General features: G+C 43.8%; 1 protein-coding gene across 2 annotated transcripts in view; it reads right to left on the reverse strand.

Annotated features, from left to right (window-relative positions):
• The window catches only part of LOC126091963 (phospholipase A1 member A-like), a 154,313-nt gene that overhangs the window by 20,080 nt on the left and 109,901 nt on the right, over positions 1–24,332 (reverse strand). For both annotated transcript variants that reach the window (XM_049907313.1, XM_049907312.1), the window contains exons 5-7: positions 20,075–20,317; positions 10,214–10,399; positions 7,486–7,663 (exon numbers count right to left, since the gene is read on the reverse strand). In XM_049907313.1, the coding sequence (XP_049763270.1) occupies positions 7,486–7,663; positions 10,214–10,399; positions 20,075–20,317 (607 nt within the window). The remainder of the gene's footprint in view (positions 1–7,485; positions 7,664–10,213; positions 10,400–20,074; positions 20,318–24,332) is intronic.

Consider the following 24,332-nt stretch of genomic DNA (forward strand, 5'->3'; position numbering starts at 1 on the left):
CTCACGAAGTGGGTTACACTGTTGGAACTTTAATAAGTGAGGGTATATTAAAAATAACCCGATCCAATTGTGATTACATAGTGTTGTCATGACTAGTGTGGGTAATCATTCACTTCTTTTTATTTTGTTGCCAGTAATTACACGCAAATAGCAAGAATGCTGGAAACTAGTCCTTGGAGCAAAGAAAGTTGATTTTACAGTGTTTTTGGAAATGTGAAAACATGAAAGAAGTGCAGAGACGACGGTGGGCAGAGTTTGATACTGCGCCACCGTCAAGTGTAACAATAACGAAATTACGCGACAGCTTTGAGAGGGAAGGGATTTTGCGCGATACGAAAGAACGATGGACGCACTGGTACAAACTTTCACAAGATCCCCAAAGAAGTCCACATGGCAACCAACGCGTGAATCAAGTGTAAGTAAATCAGCGCATTTTAAAGCAAGCGAAGTTGAAACCCTACGTTCTCAGGTTGCTTCACGCGTGAATGAGAACGGTCCGGATAGGTGCCTCGAAATCTGTGAATGTGTTTGCGATAATGAACAGTTGACTGATACCACTGTTTGGTCTGATGAGGCGACATTTAAATTGAATGGAGGCATCAATCACCATAACGGTGTGTTCTGGGCAAGATATAGTCTCCACTTGAAGGAAGAACGAGCTGTTAATCTTCCTGGGCTATAAGTGTGATGTGGCATGCCTGTGAGACAAATTTTTTGAAGGATCAGTGACAGGTGTCAGGCACCTTATCATGTTGAGGGATAGAATTGTACCACCTGTTAACCAGCTGTACCGACATGAAAACTGTTTTTTTACAGTAAGTTGGTGCACTGTCACATTACCATTGTGACGTGCAGCAATCCTGGCTGAAACATTTGTTGAAAGTTGGATAGGTCGACGATGGAGTGTTAAGTTTCCACCCAGATCTCCCGATCTAACGCCGTTAGATTTCTTTCTGTGGGGCACTCTGAAGCACGCTGCCTACGCCATAAAGCCACGTACAGTGAATTACATGAGAGAGGCGATTTTGACTGTTAGTGAATCCATTCCAGTGGCAACCGTAGCACCTGTTTGTCGATGTGTTCCGCAGCGTTTCAGACGCTTTATTGCTGCCGATGGAGGACATTTAGAACATCTTCAACAGTTAAACATCAGTAATGTCGTGACCATCTATATGACTTACAAATTCATATTTTGTTATTTTCTTTCGAGTTATTAAAGTTCAAACAATGTAAAACCCGATATGTAACACCCTGTATGTAGCACTATAGACAGTATCCTCCGCGAAGCACTTCACAATAATTCGTAGAGTGTACATGTGAACTAGTGGCCGTTAAAATTATAAACCAGGAAGGATACCAAATAATGAAATTTCACTTAAAGTGCGTCTACCGTACAGTAGGAGGAACACGATTTATTTTGTAGGTAATTTGGGGCTATACAAAACGCGGATATCAGCACATAGAGCTGCGACCTCTGGCAGCAAAAGCAGCTTTAGTTCGACTGGGCATCGAATCGAGCTCATCTTGGATGCCAGATAAGGGTACGCTATCTCATAATGCTTCAGCTCAACGCCACTCTTTATTAATCGTAGTGGTTGGCGAGAGGTGACGAGCAAGCCTTTGACCAAGTGAATGTTTCTGGTAGCTGACAGATCTGGAGAATGTGCTGCTCAGAGCAAAGGTAGAGTACGTTCTGCATTGGACAGGACAGCACGTGCAACAAGCGGGTTCGAGTTATGTATGAATGGTAAAGTCTTGGAGAACTGCAAGACAAGACGCAGTCACTGACTTTAACGCGTTATAAATGTAGCAGTTGCTGCTCCAGATTATCGGCTTTGGGAACCAGACGTGATCTTTTGTTTAGACAGTCGCAACCCATACCACTATACTACGTGCTGAGCACATATGATGGTGAGAAATGCAATCTGCTAACTGTTTTCTTGAAGGATCCTTCACACACACAAACACGTCCGTTGTGATAGTGTAGCAAGAATGGGATTCGCCTGAAAAGAAGACGAGCTGCAGACCTGCGTCCAGTGAGCTCGTTCGCACGTCTTTGTTGTCGTATCAGTGGAAGCCACCACAACGGTCGTCGCGCTCACAGTCCGTGGTGCACTGTCCAAGTGTACAATACATATACAGGGTGTTTCAAAAATGACCGGTATATTTGAAACGGCAATAAAAACTAAACGAGCAGCGATAGAAATACACCGTTTGTTGCAATATGCTTGGGACAACAGTACATTTTCAGGCGGACAAACTTTCGAAATTACAGTAGTTACAATTTTCAACAACAGATGGCGCTGCAAGTGATGTGAAACATATAGAAGACAACGCAGTCTGTGGGTGCGCCATTCTGTACGTCGTCTTTCTGCTTTAAGCGTGTGCTGTTCACAACGTGCAAGTGTGCTGTAGACAACATGGTTTATTCCTTAGAACAGAGGATTTTTCTGGTGTTGGAATTCCACCGCCTAGAACACAGTGTTGTTGCAACAAGACGAAGTTTTCAACGGAGGTTTAATGTAACCAAAGGACCGAAACGCGATACAATAAAGGATCTGTTTGAAAAATTTCAACGGACTGGGAACGTGACGGATGAACGTGCTGGAAAGGTAGGGCGACCGCGTACGGCAACCACAGAGGGCAACGTGCAGCTAGTGCAGCAGGTGATCCGACAGCGGCCTCGGGTTTCCGTTCGCCGTGTTGCAGCTGCGGTCCAAATGACGCCAACGTCCACGTATCGTCTCATGCGCCAGAGTTTACATCTCTATCCATACAAAATTCAAACGCGGCAACCCCTCAGCGCCGCTACCATTGCTGCACGAGAGACATTCGCTAACGATATAGTGCACAGGATTGATGACGGCGATATGCATGTGGGCAGCATTTGGTTTACTGACGAAGCTTATTTTTACCTGGACGGCTTCGTCAATAAACAGAACTGGCGCATATGGGGAACCGAAAAGCCCCATGTTGCAGTCCCATCGTCCCTGCATCCTCAAAAAGTACTGGTCTGGGCCGCCATTTCTTCCAAAGGAATCATTGGCCCATTTTTCAGATCCGAAACGATTACTGCATCACGCTATCTGGACATTCTTCGTGAATTTGTGGCGATACAAACTGCCTTAGACGACACTGCGAACACCTCGTGGTTTATGCAAGATGGTGCCCGGCCACATCGCACGGCCGACGTCTTTAATTTCCTGAATGAATATTTCGATGATCGTGTGATTGCTTTGGGCTATCCGAAACATACAGGAGGCGGCGTGGATTGGCCTCCCTATTCGCCAGACATGAAGCCCTGTGACTTCTTTCTGTGGGGACACTTGAAAGACCAGGTGTACCGCCAGAATCCAGAAACAATTGAACAGCTGAAGCAGTACATCTCATCTGCATGTGAAGCCATTCCGCCAGACACGTTGTCAAAGGTTTCGGGTAATTTCATTCAGAGACTACGCCATATTATTGCTACGCATGGTGGATATGTGGAAAATATCGTACTATAGAGTTTCCCAGACCGCAGCGCCATCTGTTGTTGAAAATTGTAACTACTGTAATTTCGAAAGTTTGTCCGCCTGAAAATGTACTGTTGTCCCAAGCATATTGGAACAAAAGGTGTATTTCTATCGCTGCTCGTTTAGTTTTTATTGCCGTTTCAAATATACCGGTCATTTTTGAAACATCCTGTATCTTCTAGGGCGCTGGTAGCATAGAGCCGTTGAGACCCTGCATCTACATCTGTATCATACTCCGCAAGCCACCTAATGGTGTGAAGTGGAGGGTACTTTTTGTACCACAAACTGAGTCTTCCAACCCTGATCCACTCGCGAATAACGCGTGGGAAGAGAGGCTGTCGGTAAGCTTCTCTATTGGCTTTAATTTCTGGAATTTTCTCCTCATGATCATTACAGGAGACGTAATGGGGAGAAGTAATATGTTGTACAATTCTTCCCGGAAAGTGCTCTCTCAAAATTTCAAAAGTAAATCTCTCCGTAATGCACAACGCCTCTCTTGTCGCGCATAGTATTGAGTAAGGCCGCATTGAAATCATTGATTCCATATTTGCATGACAGTTGTGGGATCCCGAACAATGCAAGCAGTAACATCGCTGACAGTAAAGTGCAGTCTCGATAGGCAACGATACAGCCGCTGTTGAATCTGACAAATGCTGGTAGACGGACCTCCTTCTGACACGAGGCAGAACACAATCTTTTCACAAACAACCAACATTCATATGCGATTTATGAATGAAAAAACGCACTGTTGTATTCTTTATACACTGACTGTAAATGGTGCCACCCCCACCTTCTTCGAGCAGTTCGATGTAATAGCACTCGTTTGCATTCCAGTCATGTAGTACATTTCATACCAGTTTGACGTTGGTTACATGCTGCTTTAATGGTGTTGCAGATTAACGGCCAATAATGTATATGTGAACGTAGACGCTTGTCAGCAACCTGTCCACAGTAAACGCAGTTTTAGCCACAGAGACACAGTAACTGATGTTGCTCTTGGGCCCACTGGTCTAGTACTAATGTGCGTGTCTGGAAACGGAAACGTCGTGCGATCGATTTCCGGTCGGATCATGCTATGTTTCAGTCTTACTTCAACACGGCCTTCACCTTTAACAATGTGAAGATACGGCAGGAACGATATACAGTCCATATTGCACGCTGAAATGTAAGTCTCCTTTGCTGTTATAGGTTAGGAACACGAAAGCAGCCAAAGTAGTGTCCAACCAGACCACTGACCAACACGAGATTATACTGTCTGATCAGAAGTGTCGTGACACAGTTAATGCGGAGCCACCAGTGACAAGGGGGCAAGAATATCGTGTTGTTTGCACAGAAGTAATAACACCAGAATGGGTCTGACGGTAGAGCTCCTTGACTTCGAGCGTGGGCCAGTAATTGGATGTCACCCGAGTAATAAATCAACTCTTCTAAAGCTGTCCGAGTCGACTGTTTGTGATGTGGCTGCTAGGCGGATACGCGAAGGAAGGCTAAACCAATATCAGACAGACCCCATGCAATGGCAAAGAGCTCCTGTCAATTGTTGCACAGGTGATTGTAAAAGAATCGCATAAAATCAGACGAAAGAAACACTCGCCAGTTCCAAAGTGCCACCAGGAGTCCAGATACCAGAATGACTGTAAATAGGGAGTTTAAAAAATGGGGTACAATGCTCGAGCTGAGGCGTAGCGCCTTCGCATCGCTCCTGTCACTTGTTAGGACGATATCGTTATAGACATGAGTCATCGACAGATGTCACCAGCTGACAGGGACCTGAGTTACAGAGCTACACGTAGTTGTACTAGTAGGCGGCAGAGGTCAGCAGTTGACGGACGGTGCTAGCAGTTGTAGTCAAAACAATGTTGTAAAGTTATGTTTTATTAATACTTAATGTATTTGCATAATTGTAATTGTTTTATATGTGTAGTAATTAGCAGTGTGAGTGTTGTATGAGTGAAGAAGAACAGAAGTAAATGAAAATTGTTTTGTTTATTCACGAAGTACCAGTTAAACTATACAGGGGATTTACTATAATTAAATGTGCAGTCAGTTTATGGTACTAATAAATCGTGAGTAGAACACAAATCAATCGGTAATTTCAGAAGGAGTAATTTTATATTTGATACTTTTCTAAATTTATTTATTTAACAATTGTCATAGAAAGAAATGTTTTACTATGATTGGTCAGTGAAGTAAAGCGCAGCCGGCCGAAGTGGCCGTGCGGTTAAAGGCGCTGCAGTCTGGAACCGCAAGACCGCTACGCTCGCAGGTTCGAATCCTGCCTCGGGCATGGATGTTTGTGATGTCCTTAGGTTAGTTAGGTTTAACTAGTTCTAAGTTCTAGGGGACTAAGGACCTCAGCAGTTGGTCCCATAGTGCTCAGAGCCATTTGAACCATTTTTGAAGTAAAGCGCGGGTTAGCGCGGGATAATACTGCAACCTGATTCGCTGGTTGTGATATCAGCCAATCAGAAAAATGCAGGCTCGCGCCAATCTATGCTGGGAGCAAAGCCTTGGGTGTGATCTAAGTAAGTCGGGGCTGAGGGTTCGAACTAGTAACATCTCATTGAAAGCAGTTCCGACGAAAGTACTGTAAAATCGCGGAAAAATGCTAATTACGAGTTCGGAAGTAGTACAAAGTGTATTTAAGTGAACAGCATAGTGGAAGTCGTGTGGAATTTCGGACGGAATATCAAAATTATTGCTTTGACTGTTAGTTTAAAAACCGCGTGGCGTGTTGTGCGATCTAAGACTGGAACAGGTATTACGTGTGTGTTGTGCGATCTAAGACTGGAACAGGTATTACGTGTAGAGCAGAGTGCACAAGATTTGAGCGAGCATTTTCAAAACTAAACGATCCAGTGAACTCTATTAACTTCGGTAACGGGTGTAAATACCATAAACTGGCTACGTGTGTGATTGTGGTGTGCGTGTGAACTTTACATTGTGTAGCCACTTAGTACGGACTTGGCAGTATTAACTGTGATCTTTATCGTAAAAATACACCTGAAAATTTAGATTGCCAGGTTAAAACTTTTATTTCAGTAGCCAGCCACATCCCGTTTATCGGACAATTCTATGTATGTTGCGACCCACAGTAGACAGTAGTGGTCTTGTATTTTCTACTACAGCTTTTAGCTAGACAAATGAACATTGTTGGACACTGGCAGGTCGGTAAAAAGTATCGTGCCGCGCCGCAGAGCTACTTCTCATAAGTCACACACCTCTGTAAGCAGTCCTAAGCGACCTTACAGGTGGTGGAGTGAGTGAAGCCATTGGGCAGTCGATGACGAGAGATGAATCACACTATACATTGAGGCAGTCAGGTGGAAGAGTTTGAGTTTGACAAATCCCCGGGGAACGTTAGCTATCATGATAAGAACTGCCTAGAGTGCAGTAGAAAGGAAGTGGTGATATGGTATGAAGGGATTGTTTGTGGTCAGGGTATAATCGTCTTACTGCTCTTAAGAAAACGCTAAATGCGGAAGAATATGAACAGTAGAAGAACGGTTGGGAGACAGTGATTGTTTGCATTAGCATGACAGTGCACCCTGTCAGAAAACAGCAACTGTGAGGTAATGGTTTGTGGACAATAATATTCCTGAAATGGTGTAGCCTGCCCAGCGTCTCAACCTGTGTCCAATGGAGCACCCTTGTGGTGAGTTAGAACGTCGTCTTCGACGCAGATCTCGACGTCCAACTTGACTGCCTTCTCCAGTTTCTGTTCCTCATGAAGAGCTGGCTGACATTCCTGTACAGACGTTCGTACAGCTCAGTCAAAGTGTCCCCTGCAGAGTTTAAGCCATCTTAAAGACGGTGGACGCACGCCATGTTAATGTCCACTAGTAGGTGTCTGGACGCCTTTGATCAGATAGTGTATTGTTGCAATTGAGAGGTTAGTTGGTTGGTTGGTTTGGGGGTTAAAGGGACCAGACTGCTACGGTCATCGGGCAGTTGAGAGGCTGCCACTGACCTGGGGTCGAGGAACTCGCCCATGAGCACCTGGTCGCCGCGGGCGGGGCAGAGGCCCAGCAGGAAGAGGCTGAGGCCGCCGCAGCGCCAGCCCCAGAAGCCGCCGGCGGCGTCGCGGCCCGCCGTCACCGACTCGGCAAAGTACAGCGGCGCGCGGTGGTGCGAGCAGCCGAACCGGTCTGTCGGCACGACACACACCAAACCCGTCACTTCGGGCAGACCGCCACACCAGAATTATTCAAAGAAATTAATAATTCAGCACAGAAAACATTTGGGTTAGTCAAAATTAAAAAGAAAGTGTGATGGAGTGAAATAGGTGAAGAAGTTTTAATGAACAGGATCAAAAAAGTCCTACTGTGGAAAGAAATGGCACCCCAAACTATCATTCCCGGTCGTCGGGCTCTGTGGCGAGCGATAGTCAGATTAGTCTACTACCTCTGACCGCAGTGATTCCAGACACATCTTCGGCTGGGAATCTCATTGATTTGGAATTGTTTTTCAGTGATAAGTCTCCCTTCGAACTGAGCCCTGATCAGTGGAGAAGCCCTGGACTGTCGCCCGCCATACAGTCTGACAACCAGGACTGATGGTCTGGGGTCCAGTTCATTTCATAGCAGGACCTCTTTGTTCGTCATCTGCAGCACCTCTACAGTACAGCGGTACGTCGGCGATATCCTACGCCCCATTTGGTTGCCCGTCATGTCAAGCCATCCTGGGCTTACGTTTCAGCAGGATAACGGCCGCCCACACTCAGCGAGAGTTTCTACTGCTTATTTTAGTTCTTGCCAAATCCTACCTTGCAAGGTCGCCTGATCCCTCGCGAATTGAGAAAGTCTGGAGTATTATGGGCAGGGCCCTCCAACCAGCTCGGGATTTTGACGATATAACGCGCCAATTGGACAGGATTTGGCACAATACCTCTGAGGAGGATATCCGACAACTCCATCAAACAGCGCCGAGCCGAATAACTGCTTGCATAAGGACCACAGGTCGACCAACTCGTTATTGACTTCCTCAATTTGTGAAGGTCTTTCTCTTGAATAAATTAGCCATTTTTTCTGAAATTGTAATCATTTGTTTGTAAGTACATGTACATATTTCCGTCCCATTACGATAATTCCTTCATGGTACATCTTTTGAGTTGTCTCATAGTGCATGCTTGGAATGACGTGGGGGTTTATTACAAAAAAAAAAAAAAAAAAAAAAAAAAAAAACAAAGTTCACAAAATGTCCGCATCGTTTGGTGATGATCGTGTGCTCAGCCGCCACTTTCGTCATGTTTGGCCTCCCAGGTCCCCAGACCTCACTCCATGCGATTATTGGCTTTGGGGTTACCTGAAGTCGCAAGTGTATCGTGATCGAACGACACCTCTAGGGATGCTGAAAGACAACATCCGACGCCAGTGCCTCACCATAACTCCGGACATGCTTTACAGTGCTGTTCACAACATTATTCCTCGACTACAGCTGTTGTTCAGTAATGATGGTGGACATATTGAGCATTTCCTGTAAAGAACATCATCTTTGCTTTGTCTTACTTTGCTAAGCTAATTATTGCTATTCTGATCAGATGAAGCGCCATCTGTCGGACATTTTTTGAACTTCTGTATTTTTTTTTTTGTTCTAATAAAACCCCATGTCACTCCAAGCATGTGTGTCAATTTGTACCTCTCTATCTACATTATTCCGAGATTTATTCAGTTTTCAAATTTATACTGACTTTTTGATCATCCGGTATATCAGATCTATAATTTTTAATGCAATAGGGTCTACTGCTGCGATGAACGTTTTGAATTATTTCGTCATGACTTCAACTGCCATTCTGTTTATTTCATGTACGATTGTACAATTTCAGCCTTAGGCTATTTTCGAGTATTTTATGGATGATTTTTTAGTTGTCAATTATGCCACGTAAGTGTATGTGTGACATGGAGTCATAGGAGCATACATGACATAATTAGTACTAAAAACATCATCCATGAAGTACTCGAAAATGGTCTAAGGACGAAATTGTACAATCGCACATGAAATAAAGAGAATGGCTGTTGAAGGCACCACAAAATCATTCAAAAGGTATATCAGTTAATTGACGATCTGTTTGTCGACATTATCTCTATATAAAATGTTATTCTCCTTCTTCTACGTCGTTTCTTAAGTACTGAAGCCATCTGAAGTTCTTGTAACTCTGTTTTCCCTCTCCTCCTTTGTTTTTTTAATTGTGTAACTAAAATAGCTAGCGGTTGCAAACATATCAGGCACATGTCACACCGAAAGTTTTTTTTTCATTATTTGCTTCTTCCAACATAAATTACATGGCGTTTCTTACAATAGCACATGCCTGATTATGCACAACTTTGCTCGCAGCTGCTGTGCGCTGACACAGGTGCCATGTTATGTAGCAAAGGGGCCGCGACGAGAATGATTGACATGCGCAGGTCCGCACGGGACAGTCAACTGCGGCAGCCGCCCGATTGGAACGACGGGATGAGATCAGCCGGCGCTCAGGACTAGAAGGCATTTCTGCGCTTGGGCCACGTTATTTTGCGCGAGCGTTGCACGTCTTCAATACTGGCACACATTCAGGTTGACTCACCTCAGTATCATAACACACTGAGAGAGGAACAACAACATGGCGTAACTCATCTCTACTGTTAATTACAGAAACTTATTTTTCCGGGTGAGTATCAAAACTTTAAGTGCCAGAGAAGAGGAAGGAGTAAGCGACTGACCAGAGGTTTCGCCGCAGCCGGGTTGGTCTACGCCGCCGTTGAGGTAGAAGTCGGCGTGCCCGCAGCGCTCCAGCTTGCCCTGCACCAGCGCGTTGGTGTGCAGAACGTCCACCAGGAGCGCGTCGCTCGCGTCCAGCTTGTGGTCGCGGTTCGCAGTCACGAACAGCGGCAGCGCCGGATCCAGACCTGCAGGTACACACACTCTGCATCTTTATTCATTTCATTTATTTATTTAATTAGCCTGATCTTATTAGGGCCACCAGAGCCACTTCTACACCAGACCACGGTCTCACTCATACAGTACCTTTTTTACCTCATAGTTACCTAAGAAATAACAATTTTAATATGACAAATAGTATTAAAATGTTTTGAGTGTCTATAGTGACAATGTAAATAAACAATACTGACTATGAACTAATAAAAATAATACTAGCAGTACGTCTGTTACTGCAGCTGCTGCCACTAATAATGACAACAGTAAATATATTAAGAAATAATAACAATCATCTTTATTCGTGTCAGGGGTACACTAAAATGAACACATATACAATACATACAAAGAAAACTATACCGTATTCACCCAGAATTGAGCAATTTTGATAGCATAGGGTGCTGCGGGACGTTAAGTCCTTCACGTTGCGGCTGGTTGGGCATGAGTTACATTTGAAGAGATGCCGGGTTGTCTGCAATTCACCGCATTCGCATAATGTTGTGTTGGCAGTTGGCAGTTGGATGTTCCATTTAAGGAGATTATCCCTCGATCTTGCGACTTCGGTCTGTAGTCTGTCCAAGGACTTCCAGATGACCCACTTCTCCGTGTGTCCAGGCGACAGGGAGTCTTGTGGTGTCATCCAGTTTGACAGGTGTTGGCATCATTCTTTCCACTTGGTGAGTCAGACAGCCGCAGCTGATCCTTCTAAGGGCTGTGAAGTTGTTAGGAAACTCTTCCTGGACTTCAGTCTTGGCTTGTCAGGTTGATGTCCAAAGAGTGGATGTGAGGTCACTGTATTTGATTTATGCCTCTCGATGTTAGCGGCGACCTCTCTCCTGATGTCACATGGAGCAGTCCCAGCGAGACATTGAACTTCGTCCATGGGGGTTGGCCTTAGGCAGCCTGTAACAATCCTACAGCTGTCATTTAAGGCTTTGCACGTACTGAATTGTACCACACTGGGCTAGCATACTCTCCTGCAGAATAGCATAAGGCAAGGGCTGTTGTGCTTAATGTTTGTGGATGTGTACCCCAGTTCGATCCCGCCAATTTCCGAAGAAGGCAGTTTCTGGAGGATACTTTCAGTTTCAGACAATGTTCCTTGTAGGTCAGTCTACGGTCGAGAGTGACACCCAAATACCTGGGGTGGGAACAACATTCTAGTGCAACTCCATTCCAGAATATTTCAAGTTTCCTGTCAGCTTGTTTATGTTTCAGATGGAACGAACACACTTGCGTTTTCTTAGGATTAGGTGCGAGTTGATTTTTTTCATAGTAAGTACCAAGCTGTTGTAGACCGTGTGTAAGCTTTATCTCTACATCTTCAAACCGATTGCCCTGGCCAGCAAGAGCAAGCTCATCAGCATACATGAAACTTTTGCATCCTCGAGGCTGTGGTTGACCGTTAGTGTGCAAATTAAATAAAATAGGTGACTGTACACTTCCCTGGGGGGAGACCATCCGTTTGAGTTCTCCATCGGTTGTGTTTTACTTGGAAGTCCACGAAAAAACGTCGATTCTGTAGGAGTGTTGCAATTATCCTCGTCAGCGCGTAGTCGTTAGTCAGGTTGTAGATTTTGTGCAATAACACTCTGTGGTTTACGGTGTCAAAAGCAGCCAAAAGATCAACAAAAGCTACACTTGTTCTCTTTCTCTGCTCAAAGCCATCTTCTATGAACTGAGAAAGATAAACGATTTGTGAGCTGCAATTCTTGCCTGGTCTAAAGCCAGCTTGCTGCGAGATAAGAAGTGGATCAACTACCGCAGTTAAGCGGTGAAGAATCATTTTCTTTGGAATCTTATAGAGATGGCAAAGGAGAGATATTGGCCTGTAGTTCTTCGGATGCGTTGGTGACTTTCCATGTTTTAGTATCGCAATCACGCGTGCCTTGGGCCATAATTTCGGGATTTTGAATAACAATAATGATAGTGGCAGAAACAAAACGAATTTGTTAATGTACAAGACATATTTTTTCTGATATAGCGAATTCTGGGGAAAGAAAATTTCAGGAGATTGCACCAGATAAGAAGACTGGGTAAAAAGGAAGAGCTGGTTGAAAGAAGAATGCATGAGGGTAACAAGTGCGCACAGGAACAACGGTAATCCTTATTGTTGCTTTGGTAGATACGTCGTTAACTGTCCTCTGATGCTGGAAACGTTATTCAGTTCTCTAATATAATGTGGTAGTTTATTCCAGAGTCGGGTTCCAGCTGCTCAGAAGGACTTCAAGAAAGTGGCTAAACGATGGAATGGTACAAAAAGAATTTTGCTCTGATGGGAACAGGTGTTTCTGCCACGTTGTTCAGACAAGAGCGTTAAATTTGAGGAGAGATACGAGGGACAGTGTTCGTTTATAAGATAATAAAGATGACAGAGGGTATGGATAGCTGAGCATATGATGGTGAAATGTGATTAAAGAGTCGAACATCGCAGACGTGAGGAACACGCATTCACAACCAGTTCCAGGCGCCGTGGGCTTTGCTGAGAAAGGTCTTGCAGGATAGCATAGTTGTAATCAATAATTGGAATTATAAGTGTTTTTGTAAGTTTCTTTCTCACGTCAAGAGGAAATAGCTTTTTATATTTTTTAGGGCATCGAGAGATTCTGATGCCTTCTTGCACATTGCAGTAAGTATTCAGTTCAAATTAGATTTTCGTCTATTATCACTCCTAGACTCTTTGCTTTGTTGGTTTTGCACTTAGATACAAATGGAGGTCATCAGCGTACATGTGGCATTGTAGTAGGACAAATTGATAAAACTGATGACACATCATTGACATATGGTGAAATGAGTATAGGACCTAACACCCAACCATGGGGAACGTCTAATTCTACCTGTCTCCGCTGTGACTTTGTGATGCCAGGCATGACGCATTGCTGGGAAAGCCATGTATGAGCGAAACCACTGCACTGAAATTGGCGAGAAAGTTAGGCTGCTAAGTTTGGCAATTAAAAGTTTGAAGTCGACAGTGAAAAAAACTTCGCTGAGGTCTAAGAAGCACACGGTAGTTGCCTCTCGTCCATCCATGGCAAGCTTCAGTTCATTTCACCGAGCTATTACACAGTTATCATCATCGGTATATCACCCTCACCATACATGTCAACACCGGCAGCCATCTGACTTATGCTGGCAGAAAAGACCTACTCTACACTTTTCGCAGCTTTAGGGTGATCAGTACTGGTCTGTGTCTACTATCTACAGACTCCTATACTCAAACTGCTGTGTGGGTCTTCCCAAGGAAAATTTTGTGGTAACCATCGCACAAAAATTACATTTTACTGCGATTTTCAAATTAGAAACTCATAATTCAGGGAAATATCGTAAGAATAATTAAATAACAATGGGAAACCTGGCAGAAGCCGACCTCGTGGAACATCAGTTTTTGGTTCCAGGGAAGTAGTGGAAAACCGCCTCTACAACTTATCTAGAAGATAGGCTGAGGAAAGCCAAACCTTCGCTTATGGTGTTTGTAGCCTTAGAGAAACATTTTGACAATGCTGACTGGAATATTCTCTTTAAAATTATAGATGTGACAGGCGTAAAATACAGTGAAAGGTTATTTACGAGCTGTACAGAAACCAGACTGTAATTATAAGAGACGAAGGACACCAACGAGGCTGTGGTTCGAAAGAAAGTGTGACTTGGTTGTAGCATATCTCCGATGTTATTCAGTCTGTACATTGAGGAAACAGTACAGCAAACCAAAGAAAAATTTGGGGAACGAATTAAAGTTCGGGGAGAAGAAATAAAAACTTCTTATTTTGCCGGGGACACTACAATTCTGTGGGAGACATGAAAGGGCATGGTAGAGCAGTTGAACGGAATGGACAGAGTCTTCAAAAGAGGAATATGAACAAAGGAAAGACAAAGGTACTGGAACGTAGTCGAATTAAATCGGGCGATGCTGAGGGAACCAGAAAAGCGAATGAAACACTAAAATTACTTGATGATTTCTCCTATTTTGGCAGCAAAATAACTGATACAGTCGAATTAGAGGGGATATAAAACGTATACTGGCTATAGCAAGAATGCATTTCTCAAGAAGAGAAATTTTCTAATGTCTAATATACATTGAAGCGCCAAAGAAACTGGTATAGACGTGCGTTATGTAAACAGGCAGAATACGGTGCTGCGGTCGGCAACGCCTATATAAGACAAGTGTCTACAGTTGTTAGATCGGTTTCTGCTGTGGTTTCTTATCAAGATTTAAGTGAGTTTGAACGTGGTGTTACAGTCGGCGCACGAACGATGGGACACAACAACTCCGAGGTAGCGAAGAAAGTGAGGACTTCCCCATACGAGCGTTTCACGAGTGTACAGCGAATATCAGGAATCCGGCAAAACATCAAATCTCCGACATCGCTGCGGCCGGGAAATGATTCTGCAAGAACGGGACCAAGGAAGATTGAAGAGAGAAGCTCAACATGAATGAAGTGCAACCCTTCCGCAAACTGCTGCAGATTTCAATGCTGCGTCATCAACAAGTGTCAGCGTGCGAACCATTCAATGAAGCATTATCGATATGGGCTATCGGAGCCGAAGGCCCACTGTGTATCCTTGATCACTGCACGACACAAAGGTTTATGCCTCGTCTGGGCCCATCAACACCGACAATGGACTGTTGATGAGTGGAAACATGTTGCCTGGCCAGATGAGTCTCGTTTCAAATTGAATCGAGGGGATGGACGTGCATGGGTATGGAGACAACCTCATGAATCCATGGACCCTGCATGTCAGCAGGGGACTTTTCAAGCTGGTGGAGGCTGCGTAACGTGTGGTACGTGTGTAGTTGGAGTGATGTGGTACCCTTGATACGTCTAGATGTGACTCTGACAGGTGACACGTACACAAGCATCATATCTGATCACCTTCTTCCATTCATGTCCATTGTGCATTCCGACGGGCTTGGGCAGTTCCAGCAGGATAATGCGGCATCCCACACGTCTAGAATTGCTACAGAGTGGCTCCAGGAACATTCTTCTGAGTTTAAACACTTCCGCTGCCCACCAGACTCCCCAGGCACAAACATTATTGAGCATATGTGTGATGTCTTGCACTGTGCTGTTCAGAATAGATTTCCACCCCCTCGTTCTCTTACGGAGTTATGGACAGCTCTGCAGGATTCATGGTGTCAATTCCCTCCAGTACTACTTCAGACATTATTCGACTCCATGCCACATCGTGTTGCGACACTTCTTTGTGCCTGCGGGAGCCCCACACGATATTAGACACGTATAGCAGTTTATTTGGCCCTTCAGTGTAAATTTAAGGGTTAGGAAGGCTTTCTGAGGGTATTTGTCTGAACTGTAGCCTTTTACAAGTTGTAGGGAGAGATCAAGAGATGAATACAGAAAGCAAGTACAGAAGTACATAGAATAAATGATGACTAACTGAAACCCTCAGCTGCCGACAGGTGTTGTTGATATACCTCGATGTGGACAGCTGAACATGTGTGCCACGACCGGGATTCGAACCCAGGATCTCCTGCTTACATGGCAGACGCTCTATCCATCTGAGCCACCGACGACGCAGATGAATAGCGCGATTGCAGGGACTTATCCCTTGCACGCTCCCCGTGAGACTCACATTCCCAACTGTTCACAATTCTACCTATATAATGTACCTTATAGACATTTGCCCATTCACTCATTACTCGTGCACGCTTTGGCGATTCCCGTAAGAGTTTGGGCAACCTGTGCGCATTCGCACAGACGAAGGTCAATGGCTGGGTAGCCTTTAACTATATATATATATATATATATATATATATATATATCAACAACACCTGTCGGCAGCTGAGGGTTTCAGTTAGTCATCATTTATTCCAGGGAAAAGCTGCACGGTCATCTACAGTATCTGTTCTTTCAAGAACGGTTACTGTCTTCCTATATATAGAAGGACATAGGTTGCAGCAGTTATTTGGATACGAAGAGGTTTGCACAGGATATAGTAACATGAAGAGCTGCATCAAATCAGTCTTCAGACTGAAAACCACAACAGCAATGCAGGATTTAATGTTTATTATTTGTTTGTATGAAGTTCTACTATACAATTTATGATTTAACACATGTAATGCATTTGTTGACGACATGCCTGTGTGTCGCTGCTGCCATCATTAGATGTGACGTCGGCTGGGTAGGAGGATGTAGAAAACAAATGTTGACTGATATGAGACGTACTGTGGGAGAGTGGAGCTGCATTTTTTTAAATCTTAAAGCGTGTTAATACAGTATATCCTATTGTCGTAGAGGTATAGAAACGTTAACACCTTGGCAATCTGGAAAAAATGACTTAAAGCTAATGTTGTACCTGCCTGTATTAGTAATTTAGCTATGTGGATTAATCTCCATCAATTTCTAATGCAGTCAGTAACAACAACAAACACCAGTGATTGATTGATAATAATTTAGTCACTACGCCTTCTTTGCCTGATGTGCCGAAACTGGTGTGGTACCTCACACTATGCTTCCTGCCTGCTCTCATCCTACAGCAGCGCTACTCAATCGCTGCCTGAGTACTGCTTTTCTTCACATTTTGCTGCCACTGCTACAGTGATGTGCAATTAAGAAGGAGGCAGCACGATGCACTCTGCACAGAGAGAGCTGGAGAATACTTTGTAATGCTGCCAGTGTTCTCCCTCTCTCTGACCCATGCCTCGAGCTGTTACCTACCAGTTAGCTGGTGAACGCCAAGTCAGGTGACTTGTTTCTGCTTCTGGCAGACATTTATATCCTCAGAAGACTATCACTGTTGCTTATTAACGTAATACTTGTCATGTTTACATTATCCTACCCATAATTAACAATACAGTTTCTAAGTAGTATCACCATACCTAAGTTTACATTACCACTAACACACAAGAGGTACTGTGTTATCCCGTTCATTAACTTACTATTATTTTTAGGCCATATCTGATAATATATTTACTATTAACATTTTAGAAAATTACTATTTCTTACACACTTTTCTCAAAATCATACAATATTTTTGATACGAATTGTTTATACATCTATCCTCACTATTTATTGAAGTGATGAGGAGATTAGATAATACTGTTTCAGAAGTTTTGTTGGTGGACTATATTCGAAAAAGTACAGTAATGTGCCACTAGACAATTCTCACACTTATACCATGTATCATTTTTCTTCTCCCTTGCTTTTCAGCATATACTATTTATATGAGAGTGTTTTATTGATCAGACTGGGGGGATACACATTAAGAACGTGGAAACGATTGCTTATAACTCGCAAAATATCGAAAGAAATCGAATGTGTTATATTCCACTAAACAGATCGATTTCCCAGCTTTCCACTGCTATATAAAATATGTCATACCATTTATTAACAGAGAAGATGAACCACAAAGAAGAAGACATAGCTGCTCGACTCATCTCATAGGAGGAAGTGTAATAATGGACTTGAAACCTGCGGCTGGCTGTGAGCCAGCTGTGTAAGCAACTGGGTTAAGTACTTAAGTCTGAAATTCCACACGAAACTCCCAGAGATAGTAAGTAATATACCCCGCAAGAACTTTAACCATACCAAAGAAGTGTGATTCCAGTATACACCATACTATTCAATGATGAGTTTCTTAACATCAACACGCAGTAGATATGCAATAACCAGTTGATAACTAGAGTGTGACCGTATTAAGACAGTACAGGTCTTTTACACTTTTTGGACACGAATGCTTGAAACGTAATTATGTATGATAGTATTGTATATGTGGTTATTGTATTCTAATAATAGTAATATATTAACAATGTACAACATCAATGTGTGATGATTATTGAATTATTATTATTATTTTAGCATATCTATCTACTTCTTTTTACAACACTGCTACTAAACCGCATGAAACCACTGGCTGAAGGAATTGTAGGGACCTATCAATGTGGGTTCGTTGCTGGACGATCGACAATTGATCACATATTTACTCTGAGGCAGTTGATAGAAAAATTCTACGAATTCAATAAGGATCTACACCTCATCTTCATCGATTTTCGACAAGCTTATGACAGCATTGACCGCGCCACGTTATGGGAAACGTTAGAGGAACTTGGCATCCCATCAAAATACATCCGCTTAATTGCTGCTTGCTACTCTCAGTCTACGGCCCAAGTGCGGTTTGGTAATCAACTATCACCATCATTCAGTATACAAAATGGATTGAGACAAGGAGATCCATTGGCGCCAATATTATTCAATTTGGCCCTGGAAAAAGTAAGCCGTGACACTTGTCGAACCAGAGAGATGGAGATGGTGGGAGCAGACACAATCTTGGCATTTGCTGATGATGTTGTGATCCTTGGCGACACTCTAGAGCAAGTACGCAGGGATACTTCCCGATTCCTCCACAATGCAGAGAAAATTGGGCTGGTGGTGAACGAGGAAAAAACTAAATATCTTGTTGTATCACGCCGCCGAGATCTCCCTCCTTCCATTGATGTCGACAGGCATACCTTCGAACGAGTTGAAGAGTTCAAGTACCTGGGCTCCATACTAACAAATAGAAGTGAAGTAACGAAAGAAGTACAGCAACGTATAACAAATGCTAATCGCATGTTCTTTAGCCTGAACAATCTTTTCAGATCTCGGCTGATATCGCAGAAGAACAAGATCCACCTATACACGACACTGGTGAGACCAGTACTTTTATACGGCTGTGAAACTTGGGCAACATCAGCAACAGCAGAAGAAGCAATATGTGCATTTGAAAGGAAGGTACTTCGGAAGATATATGGACCCATCTACAATGCCATGGAAGGTAAATGGGAACGAAGAAAAAAAGAAGATTTATACCAGCGGTATGGAAAGCCACACATTGGACGAATATTGGCACAGAAGAGACTCCAATGGTTTGGCCACATCCTACGGGCAGACGGATCCCTTCCAAACAGAGTCCTCCACTCTCAACCCACAGGAAAACGCCCTAGAGGACGCCCAAGAACTCGATGGAAGGATAGGATAACAACGATCCTGAAAGAAGTGGAACCAGCAGCCGTGGAGGAGGACGCCAACGACCGGATGAGATGGACTGCCATCTGCAACAGCTCCCTCCTCTCGTGTAATTGACAGACACTGCGTGTGTGTTTTTTTTCTGTTTTTTTGTTTCTGTAATGTAACCCTCTTGCCTTTTAAACCTTTGATTGAATGCCCTGTTTATTTTTTCGTTTCTTCTTTAAGCTGTAATGTACATATGTAACTTTTACTACTGTATAGAGTACTTTTGTAAGTCTTTTTGTCTTTACTTTTTCCTTTTGTTCTTCTTGCTGTAGGCCTTAAAGGCCCGATAAGGCAATAAATGATGATGATATCTATCTACTTCTTATGTAAATGCATATTTATCTTAAACAATTATTACTGTATTGCTCTGTATACTGAACACACTGATGATGTCAATTGTACAGGAAACGTGCCGAAAGGCTAACAGCGATTATGTTCTATTCTATTTTATTTTATTGGCTGGGGTATCTTCTGGTATATTGACCCTTGCTGTTTGTGCATCGTCCCACCACTCGCCTTCATAAGTGCTCTTCATTCTAGGGAAGGTAGTCGGCATATATATATCTTAGAAATAATTTATTCTCCAGATAAACGTGTCAAATAATTGAAAGGACAGTTAGGAGAGCTAACAGTGAGACTGACCGGTGATGCGCGGCAGTTTGTAGGGTCGCAGGCTGTTTGCGGCGTATGCGGCCACGTGGGCGCCCACGCTGAAACCCACCAGGTGCACGTCGGTGGCGCCGCGCGTGGTCAGGGCGCGAACCAGCCCGGCGAGGCAGCGGCCGGCGAAGCGTGCGTTGTGCGCCGCCATGGGGTAGCAGGGGCCCGGGGACAGCGCCGTCCAGTCCACCGAGAGCACGTTGTGGCCGCCGCGGCGCAGGTAGGCTGCCAACGATAGCAGGTCCCAGGTACACAGTTAAAACTTCATTGGGCGAATTCACACTTTCACAATTCCATCTCTCTATAGTCACCTAACAAATACTGATTGGACTTCCTGTCGCATTCAGTGATTCACACGCAGTCCACAGTGAGAGACCACCGGTGCAATACACTATAAACCTGTTAACCCATCCCTTGAAGTCCTAGGGAGCAGCGAAGTCGTCATTGATAATCTACCTGTTAGCGCTGTCATGTCGGCATCTGTGGAGTGAGCTGAACTACCAGTCTCGGGCAGGGAAGTCCTATTTATATCAGACCCCAGGAGTCAGGGCTGCTGATATGTTTCCTGGTGGTACCTCCCACGTCAGAAGAGTAGTGCACAGTTCTCAAAGGAGTGACTGATTGATTGTTAGGTAACTACTGGCCACTAAAATTGCTACACCAAGAAGAAATGCAGATGATACACGGGTCTTCATTTGACAAATATATTATACTAGAACTGACATGTGATTACATTTTCACGCAATTTGGGTGCATAGATCCTGAGAAATCAGTACCCAGAACAACCACCTCTGGCCGTAATAACGGCCTTGATACGCCTGGGCATTGAGTCAAACAGAGCTTGGATGGCGTGTACAGGTACAGCTGCCCATGCAGCTTCAACACGATACCACAGTTCATCAAGAGTAGTGCCTGGTGTATTGTGAAGAGCCAGTTGCTCGGCCACCATTGACCAGACTTTTCAAGTGGTGAGCGATCTGGAGAATGTGCTGGCCAGGGCAGCAGTTGAACATTTTCTGTATCCAGAAAGGTCCATACAGAACCTTCAACATGCGGTCGTGCATTATGCTGCTGAAATGTAGGGTTTCGTAGGGATCGAATGAACGGTAGAGCCACGGGTCATAAGACATCTGAAATGTAACGTCCACTGTTCAAAGTGCCATCAATGCGAACAAGAGGTGACCGAGACGTATAACCAATGGCACCCCACAGCATCACGCCAGGTGATACGCCGGTATGGCGATGAAGCATACACACTTCCAAAGTGCGTTCACTGCGATGTCGCCAAATACGGATGCGACCATCATGGTGCTGTAAACAGAACCTGGATTCATCCGAAAAATGACGTTTCCCCATTCGTGCACCCAGGTTCGTCGTTGAGTACACCATCGCAGGCGCTCCTGTCTGTGGGTCTCCGAGCTGATAGTCCATGCTGCTGCAAACGTCGTCGAACTGTTCGTGTAGATGGTTGTTGTCTTGCAAAGGTCTCCATCTGTTGACTCAGGGATCGAGACGTGGCTGCACGATCCGTTACAGCCATGCGGATAAGATGCCTGTCATCTCGACTGCTAGTGATACGAGGCCGTTGGGATCCAGCACGGCGTTCCGTATTACCCTCCTGAACCCACAGATTCCATATTCTGCTAACAGTCATTGGATCTCGACCAACGCGAGCAGCAATGTCGCGATACGATAAACCGCAATCGCGATAGGCTACAATCCGACCTTTATCAAAGTCGGAAACGTGACGGTACGCATTTCTCCTTCTTACACGAGGCATCACAACAACGTTTCACCAGGGAAAGCCGGTCAACTGCTGTTTGTGTATGAGAAATCGGTTTGAAACTTTCCTCATGTCAGCACGTTGTAGGTGTCGCCACCGGCGCCAGCCTTGTGTGAATGCTCTGAAAAGCTAATCATTTGCATATCACAGCATGTTCTTCCTGTCGGTTAAATTTCGCGCCTGTACCGCTTCATCTTCGTGGTGTAGCAATTTTAATGGCCAGTAATGTATTTGCGACTTATAATGTATAACATAGGGCACATACACGCTAAGGTTGTGATATCATCTGAAAAACTGTAGTTGGCAGATGTCAGCGGTAGAGAGTGACAATGCATCCACACAGTACAGCCTGCTCCATCTAGCAATGCTCCTGCAACAGCTACCAATCAGGCAACACGGAACAGTGAGCACATGGAGCCCAGGAAAGAGCTGCAGTTGGTTGTCACCTGGCCCCCACCAGTCAACTCACTCAGATGACTACAATAACTTCATTTTAATCCAAAATTAGGAGTCATAATACTCTCCTAACTTCGCACATCCTCCTAATATGAGGAACTGTAATTAAAATGGGAATGATAAATCTGCAGCCTGAGGGCAAGACAATGGACCAGCAGCTAACAATACCAGTGGGCGATCAGTGGAAAACTGTACAGATTTTGAATGTGTACCTAGAAAGCAAAACCACAAACCTAATCAGAAAGCCCTTAGCAACACATATTCCAAAGTAAATTCGTGGGAGAGCTCTGCGAACCTTTTGAGATAAAATTAGTGGACAGCTTCTTGTACAGACGTAGTTTCAGCATTGCTATTTAATTGCGCCCTACAAAAAATAGTCAGAGAGTCGAGCAGGAAGACTCAAAGTGGAATCTGGCTGGGAAGAAAAACAAAGACATCAAAGTCAGTTCCCTAGCTTTTGGAGACGATATGGCCCTACTAACTGAGACTGGGAAGAAAAACATACTCGCGAACTACAAAAACAAGTAGAAAAAAATAAATCTCAAAACCTTCTTCAAAAAGATAAAACAAAGACAACTGTAAGAAACCTACTGAAACATTTTAAAGTGGGAGAAAAAAAATACAAATTACCAAAGAATTCCAATTTCTTGAAGAATCGATCAGCTTGAATGGCCTCGAGAAAAAGGCAGTGAAATCTATAAGAAATAATGTCGAACCGGCCTTCCAACTAACCAAAAACATATAACAAAAAGTCCCTCTCATGGAATACACTAAAACGAGTATCAAAATGGAAGCACCACGTGTAGCTACTGTCTATCACCAACCATGATCCAGTTCAGAGACTAGAAATCAAAGAAAAGAAGATGTATAGAAAAATTGTAGGCCCCAATTGCATGTCAACATACTGGTCCACATCACGAATAAAACCCCCTACAAAAATAAAAACCCCTACAAAAACTGAAAAATTCTCAGACATAATGAAGAAAAGAAGAATTAATTTTTATGGACACCTCCTCACAATGGACCCAGGTAAACTAAACAAAAAATATTTTGGCTGCTTCTACAAAGAAAAATCCAGACTCATTGTTGTAAAGAAATGGAGAAGGAGTTTACAGAGCTCCAAATAAGAGAAAATATACTTACAAATACAGCTGTAAGGAAACAGACAAGAAAAAAGAGGTTCGAAATTAAAATCGAAACTAACGATCCCAGACTGTGAAGAAGAAAGGAAAGTAAGATTAGAAAGAATGAAACAATAACTGGCTAAAAGAAAGGCGATTGATCTAATGTACTCGCACGTCAGGTGAAACGAAAGAAGATGAACAAAAAGAAAAAGAAGATTAAAGTATTTGTAAAAACTATGTAGTAGTTAAGACGATTTTGTGCTGTGAAACATTTACGCACAAGAGCTGTTTGATTGCGAATACTAACTGGGAGCTGAGTGACTTAAAGAGCGGTGTCATTATTGAATAATCGCACTATACAAAAAATTAATCGTCCTAGGTAGGATATAGCACTGTGTGACAACACCTCTGGCATTGTTAAAAGGTCCAGTTAGGCTAAGAGGAGACTTCAGAAGTTCCTTTATCTATTCCATAACCGTTGAATACATTATTAGACCCTGTAAAGCTGCCAAATTTTCTATGAGGTTAATATAGAGAGATTTAATAGGCAGTCGAGGTTCGATGTGGCGACAGTGTTCCTCACAAGGGGAACATGTATGTGCTGTAGTATCGTAGCTTATTGATACTGCCTGAGCGGCAGCTCGATGAAGATTCTGCAGGTGCCACGAATGGCACTTGGAACATCACCACCAATAGGATGACCTGACCAATGCATAACCTCCTGGCTGCCGACCAATGAAGACAGCAAGAACGGTGTTATGAGCGGTGGGCACGAGGGCGCGAGTCTTCTAGATCGAGATTAGTTCCGTGGTGTTTGTTGGTGCCAAACTTTACACCAAGCTCTGCTCGCAAACATTCAGTGTGTATAGAATGTGTC

The sequence above is a fragment of the Schistocerca cancellata genome, chromosome 7 (genome assembly GCF_023864275.1).
Source record: "Schistocerca cancellata isolate TAMUIC-IGC-003103 chromosome 7, iqSchCanc2.1, whole genome shotgun sequence".
NCBI classification, from domain to species: Eukaryota; Metazoa; Arthropoda; class Insecta; order Orthoptera; family Acrididae; genus Schistocerca; species Schistocerca cancellata.